This window comes from Falco rusticolus, chromosome Z, assembly GCF_015220075.1.
Source record: "Falco rusticolus isolate bFalRus1 chromosome Z, bFalRus1.pri, whole genome shotgun sequence".
Classification (NCBI taxonomy): Eukaryota; Metazoa; Chordata; class Aves; order Falconiformes; family Falconidae; genus Falco; species Falco rusticolus.
Window position 1 is genome coordinate 62,930,267 of NC_051210.1, and position 16,720 is coordinate 62,946,986.

The window sequence follows — 16,720 nt, forward strand, 5'->3', positions numbered from 1 at the left end:
TCCTCCTCTGATGCACCAGGTCATCTTCCACCGGCAACTCTGATCATTGCCATTCCACAGCAGATGTTTGAGGAACAAAACATTTCTTTCCTGGGCTTGGTGGTCATACTGCTTTACCACCATAATGTACCAAAGCTGCAGGCTGGGCATCTAAGATCTATGAACTATCTATACACAATTCAATTCCAGTAGCAGACACCATAAAGGAGGCAGAATCAACTTTCAAAAAACTAATTTTAATCAAAACAAAAAAAATTGTTGATCATTAACAAGTTTATAAAACAGTGATTTAGTTACATAAATAAATTGATATCAGTGTATCAAATCTTAATTACTTTCAACTTCATGAGCATGTTTACATGGGTGATGAAGTACAACCTTTTTACCTATAATAATAAATAAAATGGAGAGCATGAAATAGTTTTTCTAAACAAAAATACCTAACAAACATACCTCTAGCATGTTCTCTAATGAAGGGAACAAGAGACACTGGACAACTTTTGCACCAAAACATAAAAACTGCTTTAAAAAGCACAAGGATACAGAACCATCAGCTAAAGTAAAGACACTATACTGTAACCAAAGTTGGTATTTAATAATATAATGAACAGTTTGGTAGTTAGATCTCCAGTTTGGTTATTTTAAAGCATTAAGACAAGGCAAGATAGAAGGCTGCTTTTGTTTGAGTAATTCTAGAGAAAATAAAATATATTAAAAAAACAAACTGAAAAGTAGAACAGTCATACCTACACAACTTTCTGTCCTGCACAAAGTCAAAATACCTATGCAGAATATATATATAATATATATATGTTATTTGTGCACAAAGGTTAGCTTATCATTAGCTCACTGCAAAGGCGTAACGTATCATGTCAATCATTTTGGAAAACATTTTGCGTTTTGTGTCAAAAAGGATATTTCTTTAAGTCTTCTAGGCTAGGAGGCACAAACCCCGATTCTGGCATACTGTATTCTTAATGCTAAGGCTTGCTGCTCTGGCTGTGTATTTTTTGTTGTCCCTCTTTACTATAGTGCCTGTTACAAGCATGTGTGTATGTGTGTATACATATATATGTATACACAGGTTGTATAAATATATATATATATATATAAAATTTCCCCCAATAGGTATCAGTCCAACCATGCAATCCAAAAGGTGGCTCTGCATAGATGCCCAGCATATAGTTCACCACCTGAGCCAACCCTGAAGCAAGGCGCACTTTAGTCCTTCTGATAGGTTTTCTTTTTTGTTTAAAACCAAGCTACTGCAGCTTCAAGTATTTTGCATTACATAGATTTTTTTTTTATAAATTAGTTAATGTTATATTTTTCAATATTCAGACATATACTATAATATATATACAGTACAATAAATGCTCTCATTCTTTTTTTAATTTTTTTGATAAATCCCTGAGAATGTATGTTGACAGTCGCTAAGTTTCCACATGCACAAGCATTGTGTGCCATGCTTCTGGATGAACAGCACTGCAAAGCCACGTGGTCAGCCTTTAACTATTAGTATTTCATTTGTTGGTTTGTTTAAATATGCTGAAATGTAAGGATGAGTTACAAAGGAGTAAAGCTGAATCCATTCGAGGTACTTATCACAGGATGGAGGTGTTTTGTTTGGTTTTTTAAAGCCATTGCAATATGTTTGTTTTTGAGGCTGTGAACGTATACAGAAAGAACAGGAGAGCAATGTGGGCTTTTGCCACTTGACAACATATACTCAGTGTAAACCAAACCTTTTTTAACCTCTCTCATACAAAACAGAAAAAAGGAAAAAAAATAAACACACAAACTTTCACAACATGACAGTTTAGTTTGCAAACTCAATATAACTATACACATATAATACCGGTGTGGCTCTTTCTTTAAGTTAAAAAGGGTACAAAGGCAGGCTCAAGTAAAAAGATCCCCTTCTGCCCCTAACCCCCCATTCACACATTTTTGTCAACCAAACCGCTCACGAACCAGCATCATCAGTTTCTTTTTACCTTTGTAGATTTGTTTTAGGTTGTCAATAAACTGTGTAAACTGGATGTGACCATCATGAGCCATTAAGAAGGTCTCTCGGGCCTTGCTGAGGAACTCTATAAACTCACTATAGTGTCGCGGGCTGATGTGAGTTAGACGTGAATGAGTTGTATTAATGTATGCTCCGATCGTGGCATCCAAGAGTTGCCGTAAAGGGGCTTTGTCCAGTGACATGAGCTTACCAGAGTTCCTCCTTCCATGAAGTCCCACCATGCCAGGAGTGGTCAAAGTACATCTACGCAAAATGTCTGACAGTACTGTTGCACATTTGACACTTTTGACCACCAGAGGTATTATAGCTGCTAGCTCATTTTTCCCAAGGGAGTGGCTGAGCGCACATGCCCACAGAACGTCATTAATGGCAGGGTGTGTGTCCTGATTGTAACTCAGGTTGAGATGTGTCATGGCCAAAGTGGCCAGCTTGTAGGCCCGCATGGGGTAACCACGGTGCTCCATGTATCGTGCTATAGTAAAAAGCTGCGAATAGCTCATGCCAGTTGTAGCAGCATCTAGAACAATTTGGTAAGCGGTCTCAAAAGCTATGTGATCCTTTTCACATAAGGTAAGTGCAGAGAGAGCACAGTTTTGAGGATCCTTCATGGCACACTGTAGAGCAAGCGTCCTAGCACTGCCGGCCAACTTCTCCTGCTGATGGCAGTCCAGATGCAGACGGACGATGGTGCTGTTGGACATCACTGTTGTAGCAACAATACTAGTGGCTTCTGTTGGAGTGAAAAGTGTAAACCAGTTTTGCATGATACTATCCAGTGCATAAACACCTGGGGAGAGAAAGAAATGATTAGCTACAGCTGAAAACCTAGAAGATACAGATGTTCAGCAAGAGACTATGTTTGCAGCCAAGTACATGAAGTTGCCAGTATATCCAAGGGGATGCACTTCGCAAGAAGGGCTAAACCAGACAGCATGACTGGAAAACTACATTAAAACAAAGGTTACTGTGCAAACGCTGTAGCAATCACTGAAATGCAAAGAGTAACAAAAAAAAAGCCTGCAAGATAAGCTTTAATCTCCTGGTGTGACAACTGAGCTGTTTTACTTGTTATTTCAGACAATTCGGATAACAAGTTCTGGCTCGTTTGATTTCATCACATCACTCAAAAACAACCCTCACACTGAATACCCTTAGAAGGCAATTTTAACTTCTTTTCTCACTCTGCATCTCAAAGCACAGTACACGCACAAAAGAACATTAAAGTATGCTAAATGGCTTTCCTAATAGAACACCATGGCACAACTAAGGAGACCTTAAAAAGTAAAATCTTGCCTCACACCTCCGTCCATCTTCTATCAAATTCATACATGTCCCAACATCAAGACGCTCATTAGGCAAATACTCTGAGCAATATGTGGATATTATCTGAAATAGGTATTTTCCTTATTATCACTTTATTCCTGACACAAGTACATGTGTGTGTTTGGCAGAGGGAGGAAGGGGGAACCAGTGACAAATAGGTTCCATAAATTGAACCTTATCACCAGCTAGAGTGCCTTATTAATGCTAAAGGCAGTTTACACACATCTGTGAGCCCACCTAAACCACACCCAGAGGTCCTAATTTTCTCTTTAGGGCTCTGATGCTTCCCGCGGACCCCTTCACTCATGTGCAACAATTCAGCATAGCCAACAAGTAACAGATCTTCATTTAAACAGGTTCCTTGCTTTACCAACATGACCACATCTCAAGAGTACTTTACATGACATCGTAGGTTCTTCATGGGATACTTCTATTAGAATATGTAAACTAATTTAAAGCAGTATTAAACCCAGCATTTTACTTGCCAATATGCAACTGCACAAAATAATACCCAGGCACTAATATCTGTTAGATAGCCTCAGCCATAATTATCTAGCAAAGATATAAAAGCAAAAAGACAAGGGCACTGCATTAAAATTTGCAGACACAAACCACTTTCTGGCTGAGGGCAAACAAAGACAAGCTGTATTTTCCCATGCTACTGACAACATTAATTTCCTAGTTAAGCACAAAGCAAAGAATGAACTAATCTAGAGAATAAGCAGCAGCAATCCTCTTAAGTTCTGAAACTCAAGAAGCATCTACACAATACAATCAAACTCAGATGTATGAAGAAGGAATCAATACAGTAGGGAAACATGCTTTCCAGAAATAGCTTTGGTGACAATTAAAACTGCTCCCTTGTCATAAGTACTTATGTTGTCCCCACTACTACAGCTGCTGATGTTTTTTTAATAGCTACACAGTTTTTAATGTACTCATCTTCACTCTCAGATTCTGTATTCCCATCTTGTAGATGGTAACTGGAATGCCTCAAAGAAGCTAACGGATGCCTCAAAGACACACAGGAAATCTATGGTGAAGCCCAGAAATGAGCTGAACATCCTGCTCAGTAAACCATTCTCTCTCTGCTGTCTTCTAAGTGTAAAAGGCTGGTTCTGCCGCCCACCATATTTTCACCTTTTGTGGTTAACGATGGGTGCATTGGCATTTGGTTTGCTTTACAGCGCAAACAGAAGGCCTGTACATCTTAGACACATTACAAAGATGCACCACACTCTAAACTTGGATTTACCCAGGGGCTTAAAAAACCCACCCCTAACAATGAGAACTCGTTCATGAGATCTTGTCTGCCACACAGTAGGAGACATCCTCAGCACTTCATTCACCTGTTTTCTGGTTTCTCTTCCCACAGCTGACCAGGTAGCACTCCCACCTGCCTTTCAGAGCAAGCAAAGTTATAGCATAGTGCTACAGCCCGTAACCATGAGCCTTTTCTCTACTGCAGCCTCAAACCCAAAGCCATCACGGAGGGAACAAGGGGAAATCTGGGTTATTTCCCATAGGTTATGCAGACTCACACTTTGTGGGAGAAAGAAGTCACACTGCATTACTCAACTGTCATCTTATTTGGTCTGTGCCTAAAGAAACCCACTCATCATTGCCATAGCATCTTGTCACCACAGAAATTTTATAGATGAACAGAAAGTGGGACACTTGCAGAACCTGTGTGTTGAAAACAAGATCAAGCTCTCTAAGACTAGCTGACAAGAGAAGCATCTCAGAACATACCTACTTCTGTTGCACATGTTACCAACCACCTCACCATTTCCCGACGTCGCCAATTCAGTGTTGACAGTGTCATTCGCATCACCTATTAAAACAACAAAATACAAGTTAATTGTATTGCAAACCAAAGCAGTACACCAACAATTAGGGATTTTAAGTTACTCAAATACACTAAGGTTCAAAACAGCAGTATCTTGCCCTCTCCACTCTGTTACCTCTTCTGTAGCTGATATGTCAAAAAATTTGAAAAATATGGCTCAGCCATCTTGGCGTAGCATGCAGAGAGTAGCTACAACTGCAGATCCTTCAAGGCTAGAGGAGAGAGACCTTTTTATCTGTGGGGAATTAAAAACCCACCCCACATAAAAGGCCCCTCCAATCAACAACAACAACAACCACCCCCCCAATGTATTACCATGTATTCAAACTAAATCATATCATGTCTCCTCCCTCTATGCACAGCAGTCTTTAGAGTGGAAACTATCAACTCTTGTTGAGCAAATTAACCCCTTTGATTTTTCCCTAGTCTGCATTTCTTTTCATTGACTTCAGCAATATAGACAGGAGTTAGTGTTCTGTGATTTGACCGGCTGCTTATTTGGCAAAGATATAGATATAGTCCCAGGTATATCCAGGTTATTTATTATTATTTATTTTATTATTGTTATATATTAATTAGGAAGTCCAGAGTGATGATTTCTCTCTTTGAACAAGGACTCCCTGCAAAGAAGTTCCATCATAAACCCATTAAAATTCTAGAAAAAAAGACTTTTAAGCCTTGATTGTAGTGCCTGTATTTTACACCACTTGTGGTTATTGCCTATGTAGTGTCTCAAAACATGAGCAAATAATGTTTATTCAATAAAACAAACACTGCATGGAAATAGCATGTAAAGCTTGCTTCAGCTACGTGGACAGGCTCCACAGATATCCAGATGAAGAAAGCAAGTGGTCTTTCCCTTACAGTATCAGTGGTCATACTTTGGTATTACCATTTGTAGCCATAAAGAGCATAACCAGTCAATCAGAGCTCTCAGCGATGATCTTTACATATTAAACTCAACAAATGCACTCACAAAACAGATTGGAGTCAGCCGCATTCATAAGAGGGTTCTCAACCCATATCCCCTCCCAACGCTAAGGTGACTTCAAAATGGCACGTAGCCCCCTGTCATATTTGTTACTCCTGCCACCTCCTTTAATCCTACACTATAGGTAGGATAATTAAGGTGGAGAGATTGCTGAGGAGCACAAATGCACAGATGATCTTTGAGAAGTCTGGTTATAAGCGACTATAAGTGGTTCCAAACTGTCCTCCTTACCGCCTTGAGACCCTGGTGACTGGCTGTACATCCCAAAGTTACAGGATAAGACCAGCTTTGTTGGCCTCAGACATTGCAGTATCATTTTAACTAACAGTAATCTAAGTACAAGGTTGGAGAACACCATTTTTGAAAGAAAGCAAACTGATCTGTAAGGACCAACCCAACACATTTTAAAATACGAGAACATGCCTAAGGTAAATCATGGAACCAGCCTTGGCTCTAAGTCCTTCTGGAAGAACAACAGACAGCCCCAAGTCAAAATGCTTTGGAGTGCAGTTATCGGTCCCATTCTGTCCACCAAAGGGAAGGAGTATAGATGAATTCCCGTACTGATGCACACACAAGTTGAAGGCCAACACATTTCCAATATCCATGATGAATTTTCAGCTTCCCCCAAGTAGAGTGAATCCAAGAGATTACAGGGTTACGGACTGAATTCTGCTACTGGTGAAGGAGGGAAGTAGGTTAAAAAACACCAAACCCCCCAAAAACCCTGGTATGAATGATGATTTCTCTGAAAGTCTTCTGTGATGACTTCCCTCACTGTGGTTGTCTGTAAAAGGATCAGCAGTCACAAAAGCCTTCAGCACATGTAGTGGGAATATTGATAGTTCCAGTTTAGACAGTCCTGACTCAAGAGCAAAAAATCAAGACCCCACCTAGCTTCTTGCATGGAAAAGTTTCTGGACAAGCTACGCTGGAATTAGGTTCCTTTCATTTGATTAAACTGGCAAGCTTAGAGAAGCAGGAGAGGGGTCATTTATACATAATAGAAACCCCAAGGATTTCAAACACAGCATGTATTGTTGTCCTGACCAAGATGGAGCTAAAGTTAATTTATGCTGTAGCGCATGTAGCCAAGCACCTATTCCATTTCTACTCAATACATTCTTGTGCTACCTTCTTCCTAAAATGGAGCCCCACATCTGTCCAAGATCTATCTTATCTGTGCTATCAATTGAAGAAAGCTTCTCAACAAGTCAGAAAGTCTGAAAATGACAAAGAGGACCCTGGGAATTACGTAGCTTATCTGAAAGCCAAGCTCTCTTCCACATGGAATAACCTTCACTTTGTCTTGACGTACCTCCATAGCAATTTCTTGTAGAGGAACAGAAGATCTCACCACCCGTAAGAGATACAAGAAATGGCCAGCCAAGCATGAACTGTTGCACCAGTATGAAACCTCTTCTTCACGCATATTGGAAGGAGGTTTAGTAATAAATTTATTTATTCATTCACAGGTCTGGGGGGAAAAGGATACCACTTGCCAAATACACACTGAGTGATCACCTGCACTAATTTGCTTATCAGTTCTGCCAGCAATACCCATCTGCGTGTGTCTGCAATAATACTTACTTGCACTAATGTAGTGTACAACAGGCAAAGAGGAACAGGAGGTCCTCCTGTACCTGCAGATCTTACAGCGCTTGTGCCAGTTAAGTTCTGAAGGAAATACCCCTGAGATGCTACGTGTCCATTTGGCCATGCCAATGACTCTTTCCACAGCCAGTTTAAAAGCCTTCCTTCTGCTGAGTCACATAACACAAGCTGCCATCGGATTTAGGGAGAAAGAACCCAGGACTCCATACACTACTCCCAAATCTAGAATCTCTGTAAGAGGCTTTTCTGCCACAGAGACCCCAGTGACAGAGTTGTGAAATTGTTTGTATCACCTCATCAGCCCAGCCGGGCGAACCTGTCACTGCTGTAGCTGAGGCAGAACAGCATACCCGCAAGGACACTGCTGTTCAGTTTACTACAGGAGGGGAGAATTTCCTAGGGCACACAGATGTCGTAAGTAGTCAGATACTAGACAGTGAATACAGACAACCCAACTGCCATTAAGTTGACAGGGCGGGGAAGGGGGAAGCACCTGTAGGTCACTACAGTGCTGACACTAAGGTATTTGCAGGCAAAGCTTACTGCAGAAATCTACACAGTGACTTACTACCAGAACACTGCTATGCATCTTCCTTCTGGAAAGCAAGCTACCTTTAAGATTCTTAAAACACCTTTGTAAGCTTGGGACAAAACAGTGGACAAGTTCTACACCAGTTTGTTCCAATTCCTGGGACTAAGAAGAAGGTATGGGATTGTGACATTTCTTTCACCAGATCTCAGTGAAAACATTCTGATGACACCATCAACCACAAAGGGGTAGCCACGAATACAGTGACATCCGAAGTGTGCTGCTACCACCAAATGATACTTGGTGAATGCCTGAGGTGGCACAGAGGTCAATCATAAGGATCTTTCTCAAGTAAACAAACATTTGAGGCAGAAACATACAAAGATGTGAAAAAAAAGATTTCCACAGCAACCCTGGGAATATAAAAGGCTAACAAAGCACACAGATCTCAGCTTTCTGATTAATGACTTTAGCTTCTAAACGTCTAGAACAGGCAAATAGTACCTTTCTTTGGCATGAGAAGCAACTGGGATAATATCCTTTCCCCAGAAGTCTTTGGAGCTTTGTTTACTGAAGCAAAGTAATAAATGGTTTTCTGATCTTTGCATGGTTTTTTTTAAGAACTCCCTGAAGAGGGATGGAGAAATTTATTTTTGTTGAAATGAACTGTGTAAACTCCAAGCCTCATCAGCATCAGGCAATATTACTCCAGAAACCTAAAACCTACCTGGCTGTCTCCTTTTAGACTGCAGTCTCTCCTAAGAGCCTGAAAACCGATCTAAGGTTCTTGTATACCTCAAGCTGATTTTGATACACCTGACCATTCCACACCTTGCAGAGTACAGGATTTTGATGAAGGAAGTGAGAGAGCTGCTGTCAGCACAGTCTGCCTTAGAAGCATGTCATTATGGGCTTTCTGTAGCAAATCAACAAGTACCTACTAAATCTCATTTAGGGAAAAGGAAAGGAAGCAATGGTAAGAAACCACTCAAGGCCATGCAGAAAATAAAGTGCATTTCTATATTTAGAAGTAGTAATTTTAGAAGCAGAGTAATTTTGCTTTCTAGCCAGCCCTACATATACTCGTGAACCCATTGCACTGGTCCTCTCTCACCCCTGAACAGAAGACCCTGGGTCTGTGTTTACCAGTCCATTGAGCTTTGTATCAGAAAACAGAATCTGAGAACTCCAGACAGACCCCAGAGGGTATGGTCCTCAGTGCTTAAAAGCTGTACCCACCACTGGGTCAAATTCCTTTCTTCTATTGTAGTAATAATGAACGAGGGAAATACCTGAAGGCCCAACTCCAGAGACACTTTCAGAAGAGTGATGTCTGGCAAGCTGTCCATGAGTGTTGCTATTTTAAATGCATCCTGGGCAAGTTTGAAGATGTGTGATGAGGAGTGGATATTTTTCTGGATGGATTCTAACACTGTTTCCAACCTCCGAACATCACCTGCAAGGTGTAAAGAGAATCACCAAAACGGAACAAGCTCCCAAAACATCCGCAGATGCACTATAATCGAGCCTGCCGTTACTATGCAATAGTATGACGTTTCAGTTATACACACTTTGTTTTTAGAAATTCTCCGTAATTAAATCACATATGAATGAAAGGTAAAAGACAGCACAAACTCCTCTAGTGTCTGATGGTGTTAGTGCAGTACGTGGCCAAAAGTCATCCAAATTTGTGAATTTTAGAAGTGATTTGTCCACTCCTGGGTCTCACAGTCTATGTTGTGTGTCAGAAGAACAAAAAGCTGTCAACATCAGTCTCAAATCAAGCTCATCTGGCTACGATGTAGCTAGCTTAACTACTTTGCTAGAAAATTAAGTGAAAGGTTTAAGCCAGTTCAGTTTGTTGTACCTATTTCAAGCTCCTGTCAGAATGCAATTTGGATTCCTAAACACAAATTTTATCATCTGTTTACTCCATGCAATATTAAAAGCATACATTTAGTTGAGTACATAACTGACAATAATGTACCTTTGGCTGCTGTTAGCATCGTTGATGCCAGCTCACATTGCTGGGATTCAATGTGACTTAGGGTGAACCAGCGGGGATACCGGTTTGGAACAACTGATGCAATGTGATGTGGGCGGGACATGTCTCCTGAAGGAGCTGAAGATTCCAATACTAGCAACCTGAAATAAGGAAGAAATCCTCTTTCATTAAATTGTTATACATTAGGTTACTCATGAGCAAAACTAAAACTGCAAGAACACTTGAATGTGTTTATGAAATGTGCCTTTTTGATTATAAAAAAAAAAGGTTGGAAAACCACCTCTTCTTGGGGAATCTCAGAAGTCCATTTGCCAAACTTGCCTACACCAGTGGGCATCTGCAGGAACTAACAGGACAATTAAACCACCGATTAGTCAAGACAGCAGAGACTTTCTGCATCATGCACAGAGCTGAAGTTTTTCTCCCTGCCTTGTTTCAGTCTTTAAACACAGCCCTCAGGAAGGAAAGTGCAGTAGTTCTCCACTGTACTGAGAACATGTAAATATTTTTCAGTATTTGGAACATACTTTCTTCACTTACAAATGATGAAAGTAAAGGAGAGGGATATTCAGTAAGTCATTCAGATTTTCACCTTGCAATAAATTCAGACATGAATTTATGCCCAAAAGAGACATTTTGCATTTCAACTACGACTACTTTTTAAAGTCCTTAAACTTTCACCTACCAACATTTTATAACGTACCATAATCTGAAGTTAGGGTCTCAAAAAGCAGTGACAGTACCTTTAAAATTACTTTTCAAACTCTATTTTCTAATCCTGAAGCAAGTTTCTTTGAGTATGTGTCAATCTACAACAGCCTTATCCACCAAGTGGAATCATATTGAGAAAATTCAGATTAACATGTTTGTTGTTGACTACTAGAACACAAGTGACAGCCCACAACAGAGACTCAGCTGATGGCCCTTAAAATACACTATATAAAGGCCAGTGCCAAAACTAGGTGTGGAAAAAACCCCAGGCATTTTTATTCAATACAATAAAGCATAATTTCAGGACATGAATGGTTAATAAGACATCAAATGATAGACAAGGCAATGTCCAGAAGAAAAGCCTTTCTGGTACTAAGGTTCTTGATCAGAGTTGACTGAGTTCTGTTTCTACCAGCTTTCATCTGCAAGTGATTTTCTAGCAGGGAGACATCTGGGAGGCCAAAGGAAACTGGATCTCTCTTGTCAATAAATTGCAACTATTGAAAATCCAATGCATTGTAGTTTTGTGTGATAGAATATTTCTTATGGAATAAGCTCATTTAAACATGTTACCATTTCTTGCACTTAAATACTTTAAGTTCTTCAGGTGACTGGACTGCGTGCCCTTTTTTCGCAGTAATATAGTCTTAAATTCCATCACTTGTCCGCAGGTTCCTCAAGCCTATGACAGTATCTTTAAGAATTCCCTCAGAAAGGTAATCTTGAACATACAGGAATGTATCTAGCAGGCACATACAAATACAACACACCATGAAAATAACTTTTAGCAGTTACATTAACATTTTCAGATGCATGTATATGCATGCTAATATGAATATAAAGACTTCGCTTTTGATTTGTATCAAAAGTCTAATCTCTTCCCTAGTACCGCTGAGACACTTCTCTATATTGCTTTACATACATAAACACATAAAACCTCTTCAGCTGATTTTTTCCAAGCAGAGAGAGTGGGGTGAAAGATGTATTATCAGACAGTTTCAAACAACAGTAAAAATCCCAACTACCTAACACAAAAAGGGATTATTAGGTTATGAGCAACAGTAAATAGACAAAGAGCATGAAAGAGAGACTCTTTTGGGGAAATCTTTTATAACTTCTGAATTTCATTGCCAGTTTCTATATTCTTTTGCTGTGAAAATAACTGCTGCTGTGAATTGGTGGCTTTCATAGAATTTTGGCAAGATTAGGGAACATCAGAACAAGCACAAGCAGATTTAGCATTCTTCACTTTCCCCCCTCCTTTCAAATATCAATTATTTAGCTAGGTTTCAGCAAAGCTACCTTGTGATTGAACAACACCATTAAAGTCTGGCACTCGAAGCATGGGTGAAATTCAGGCTTAACAAGGGATCAGCCAAACGAAGCCAAACTTCAAATTCAGATTCCAAGTGAGCAGTCAACTAGGTCATAGGAGATCCACGTTCTCCAACGCTCCACTTTCTCTTTTCCAGTGTTGCAAGCAGAGAACCGCAGACAGAAGTGACCATCAAGGACAGCACAACCCTGTCCTTGCAAGACCTGAGGTGTATGCATGAAAGGCTTTATGGTCAGCTTCCACTGATCTCATACTAGTGTTCCACCCACTAAAATGGAATTAAAAAAATGAAACAGCAACAGATGATTTTGAATACAGAAAAGTAAAACACTCCAGGGCTGCCACCATAGGTCATTGACCTGTGCAGACTGACACTAAACACTTGTATCTGGAGAGCAAGCAGCTAGAGCCTGGGGAAGTTAACTTCTTTAATGAATGTTCAAGTGAATAAAGAAATATGCTTCACTTCTAAAATCATTAGCAACTGCACAGAATTCTACAAAATACCTTCACTAATTTCTACATGAGATTTTTGTCCTTGCAACAGCTACTTCCTCCCTGCCATGGAAGAAAACATGCTCAATTTTTCCTCTTCTGATCCATTCAAACTCATAACCAGGAGACAGACATTCAATCTTCATGTTTGCTTTCTTCTTCCTCCCTCAAGGCAGCAACAGGTTATTTTTCCATTTGGTTTGTACTGGGAGTCCTTCATACACTGAACTATCACTTCGGTGCAAATGGAAAGAGTAATCAACCTTCTTCAAAAGAATTTGGGAAGTGCTGAGGAATGCAGACAGACATGGAATATAAAGTATCTAAACCTGCCTTCACCACAGTTCAAGATCCCAGTCCATATTTCTGAAGAGAGCAAAATATCAAAATACAGAAAGAATGGTTATTTTCTAGGGCTGAACCCTCACCTGTCTTATAAAGCAATGACAAAAGGGCTATGGAGAACAGCTGCGATTACGGTGATGTCTCCTGTGATTTTACCAAATGGAAACAGACAATTTTCCTTAAACTGATCTGTTTGAGAAGTAACATCTTTGGCTGAGATGACAGCTTCATACCAAAAGATGGCTGGAGCTCCCCATAACTGACTGAGGATTTCATCATTTGGATCTTTCACACTCTTGCTTCATTTTCCAGTTGAGAAAGGAAACTTCCAGAAAAGAAGTTTTCAGTTATGATCAGTTTCTGGGGAAAGCCCAAATCCTCATTCAAAAGGAATGGCATGCTGCCATCACATTCACTGAAGCGTTCAGTGCACTGTGCAAAGTGCTGCTGGATGTCTATTCCAGCCTTTCAGTAGTTTAGTTTAAGAAGAAAAAGTCCCCACAAACACTTGTGGAACACTTTAAGGTAGTAACTGAACATAAATACAAGGATACAAGTCTACTTTGTAAAACTGACCTTTTCTCCTAGAAAAAACAATCAAGCAAAAAAAGCAAACAAAAAAACCCAAACCCCACCAAAAAACCAACCAGACAAAAAGGTCATCCACCACATTGTGAACTATCTTGCTGATGTGGTATGACCAGGGTTATTGATGCACTTGTGATACAAGAGGGAGTACCTAGATAGGCCAGACAGCTTACTGATCATATATTTCAATGTTCTCAACAGTTCATCAGTAATGCACTTTTGTCTTCTCAATCTATTTCCTAAAATGCTAACCATAAACAGCAAGTATGCAAGGTCACTCTTCGTATCTCTCAGACTCTTTCCTCAGCATTCATTACTAGACACCCCTGGAAGCAAAAAACCAAACAGGCTAAGCAGGGCTTTGGCCTGACCCAGTAGTAGCTATGTTTTATTCTTATGCATACCCTCCCACTCAGTCCTTTGAACACAGAATTATTTTCTCCTCATTTAGCTTTTTGGAGAAACTAGCTCCAGAATACACACCTCCAAACCACTAGAACACAACCTGTCTGATGACGTTAAATACTACTTATATGGGTAGTGTGTCCTTCAATTACAGTGCAATCATTCTTGATCATAATGACCAGCAAAACCCAACACTTTTTTTTATTTTTATTATTATTTTTTAAGTATCTGGGACTTGATTGCTCTTAGTATTCAGTTGTGGCTATTCCTTTGTCAAGCATCAGCAACAAGGTTCCTGACAGTGACTAGACAATTCAAATGGGACCAGTTTCTTCCCTGCATTGTATGGGGACAACAGAATTATCACTGATCATTTAAGCCCTTCAAGTTTCCTTCAGAGGGCTTTTCTTAGCCACCATTACCAATCTGGCCTGCCTTGAGATTAAGCTAGCACACACTGAGCAGTCCCCGAGAAACATCTTCTTCCTCATGATTGAAGACAAACAGAATGCAAGTCACACATTACGTTGTCATATGACATATGCCATTTAAATTCCAGCATTCACCCAGAAGTGGACAAGACTGCTTTGTTATGAAGCAGAAGAAAGAAGTACTGGCTCAGACCACATTATACGGTTTCAAATCTATCATTGAGAGTTAGTTTATAAAAAGGCAAGTGGAACAAATAGTCCTACCAAACAGGCTAAGCAGCAGATGATCCTAAGACTGCTGGTGAGACAACTCTTACACCATTTTATCACCACTACCATCACACACACAAACCACATGGGTGAGAATACATGTGCTAAAGCTGTCATGTAACACAAAACCCAAGACTGGGACTCTAGAGAAATCTGTAGTAGAGAATGCTGTTTTACAGTTGTAGCTAAACACTGACTGTAAAGTTATACTGTAGTTACTACAGGCATCGATTGCTTTTTACAGATCACAGAAGCAAAATAATTTCTCCTCAAAGGGAAGAACGCTTCTTTTACAAAAAAAGACTAGGTCTTGATTACCAAGCTTTTTCCCCTTTTCCCAGCCTCTACTTGTGCTCTTTCTAGAAAATTTGTGAATACATACCGCATGGCTCTCAGTGCAGTTTTGTATGCCAATTCAGCATCATGAGGTAGGAGAGAGGTGAAGAGATACTTGGCAAATGTGTGCATTGGAACACTCTCTCGATGGATGACTTCACCTAAACCACTATATGGTCCAGCTGCAGGAAAGTGAAGGAGAATGTCAGTCTTTACATACTACTAAAACCCAACTTCAGGACCTTTAAAAACATTCACTATACTTTCAGTTAGAAATGGTATTCAGAGACAGTCTGCCGTATAAAAGTTCAAGTTATATTGCTATTTTCTGTGAAATATTTTATACAGATATCACATATATACAATGTATTACAGATATATTAAATACCACATATTCTTTGAGACAATAAGACAGACCGCAAATTGTACAGTACTAGACACACTGCCAATGTGCATACAAATGACAGAGTGGCTCCAGTGCTCCATGGGGCTCATTCAGCAAGCCTATGGTACACACAAGTAGAAAGTGATAATCCTAGCTTTGCCTCCACATAGTTACATTGTGCACATGAATCCCTATGCACCCTGTTGGTCTGTGACTGCTTTATCACAAATCCACCAGAAAACAAAAAACAAACAAAAAACCAAATAACAACAAAAAAAGAAGAGTAGTTAGAGTGGAAAACCATGCACCTTTAACAGAAGTCACATGACCAATCACCACAGCAGTACTGGATCCCTATTAATGTCTCACCTGACATGAGATTTAAATAACCATTTAGTCTGGACTCAAGTCTCCAGAGAAGACTAAGTCAGACCTTGCACCAATGTTGATTTTGTTAGTCCATTACAGCCACATGATCTTAAAAACTATCTTTGTTGTGGGAAAACTACCCCCATTGTTGAGGCAATGGGATTTTGCTCACACTCAGTGCAGTCTGAGCAGTATTTCAACTTCACAACAACAGCGTCAGGATTGACAACAACAAAGTTAAACACAAATATTTCCTTCCCGAGTTCTGAATGTTAACAGTGCACGTGAATCCCATTTTTACATTTTTCATGCCATCTTAAGACTGTTTTTCCTGTTAGTAGAAAAACTGCACCAAACAGCTTCTGACTCCAGAAACTAGAGGTTCAGGCATTACATGTTGCAAGATTACATGTACAAAATAAGAATCTTACGTTAAGTATTACTGGACTATTATGGCACAGAGAGCAGCCAGCAGTCCTAGAAGTTACTACTGCTTCTACTACAGAATACACCACACTTGGATGAACAAATGGCTGTACAAGCACACTTCTTCACTGCAGTGTCACATGTGCCATTTAAACTGCTTCCAGCAGTGTTTCAACCAATATAGCCATCCCTACAGCAAACCAGATGAGAAGCAGATAAGGAGAAACCACCAAGCTGTTTCAGCAATGTTTTTCTGACTGCTGCCTCAGCACAATGTGCCAAG

At 39.9% G+C, this 16,720-nt stretch overlaps 1 protein-coding gene across 3 annotated transcripts in view; it reads right to left on the reverse strand.

Moving 5' to 3' along the window:
* Positions 1-215: 215 nt before the first annotated feature.
* Positions 216-16,720, reverse strand: part of ZSWIM6 (zinc finger SWIM-type containing 6) — a 112,322-nt gene continuing 95,817 nt past the window's right edge. For all 3 annotated transcript variants that reach the window (XM_037373412.1, XM_037373411.1, XM_037373413.1), the window contains 5 exons: positions 15,304-15,439; positions 10,323-10,480; positions 9,628-9,791; positions 5,105-5,186; positions 216-2,816 (listed from right to left, as the gene is read on the reverse strand). In XM_037373412.1, coding sequence (XP_037229309.1) covers positions 1,954-2,816; positions 5,105-5,186; positions 9,628-9,791; positions 10,323-10,480; positions 15,304-15,439 — 1,403 coding nt within the window. In that variant the 3' untranslated portion in view covers positions 216-1,953. The remainder of the gene's footprint in view (positions 2,817-5,104; positions 5,187-9,627; positions 9,792-10,322; positions 10,481-15,303; positions 15,440-16,720) is intronic.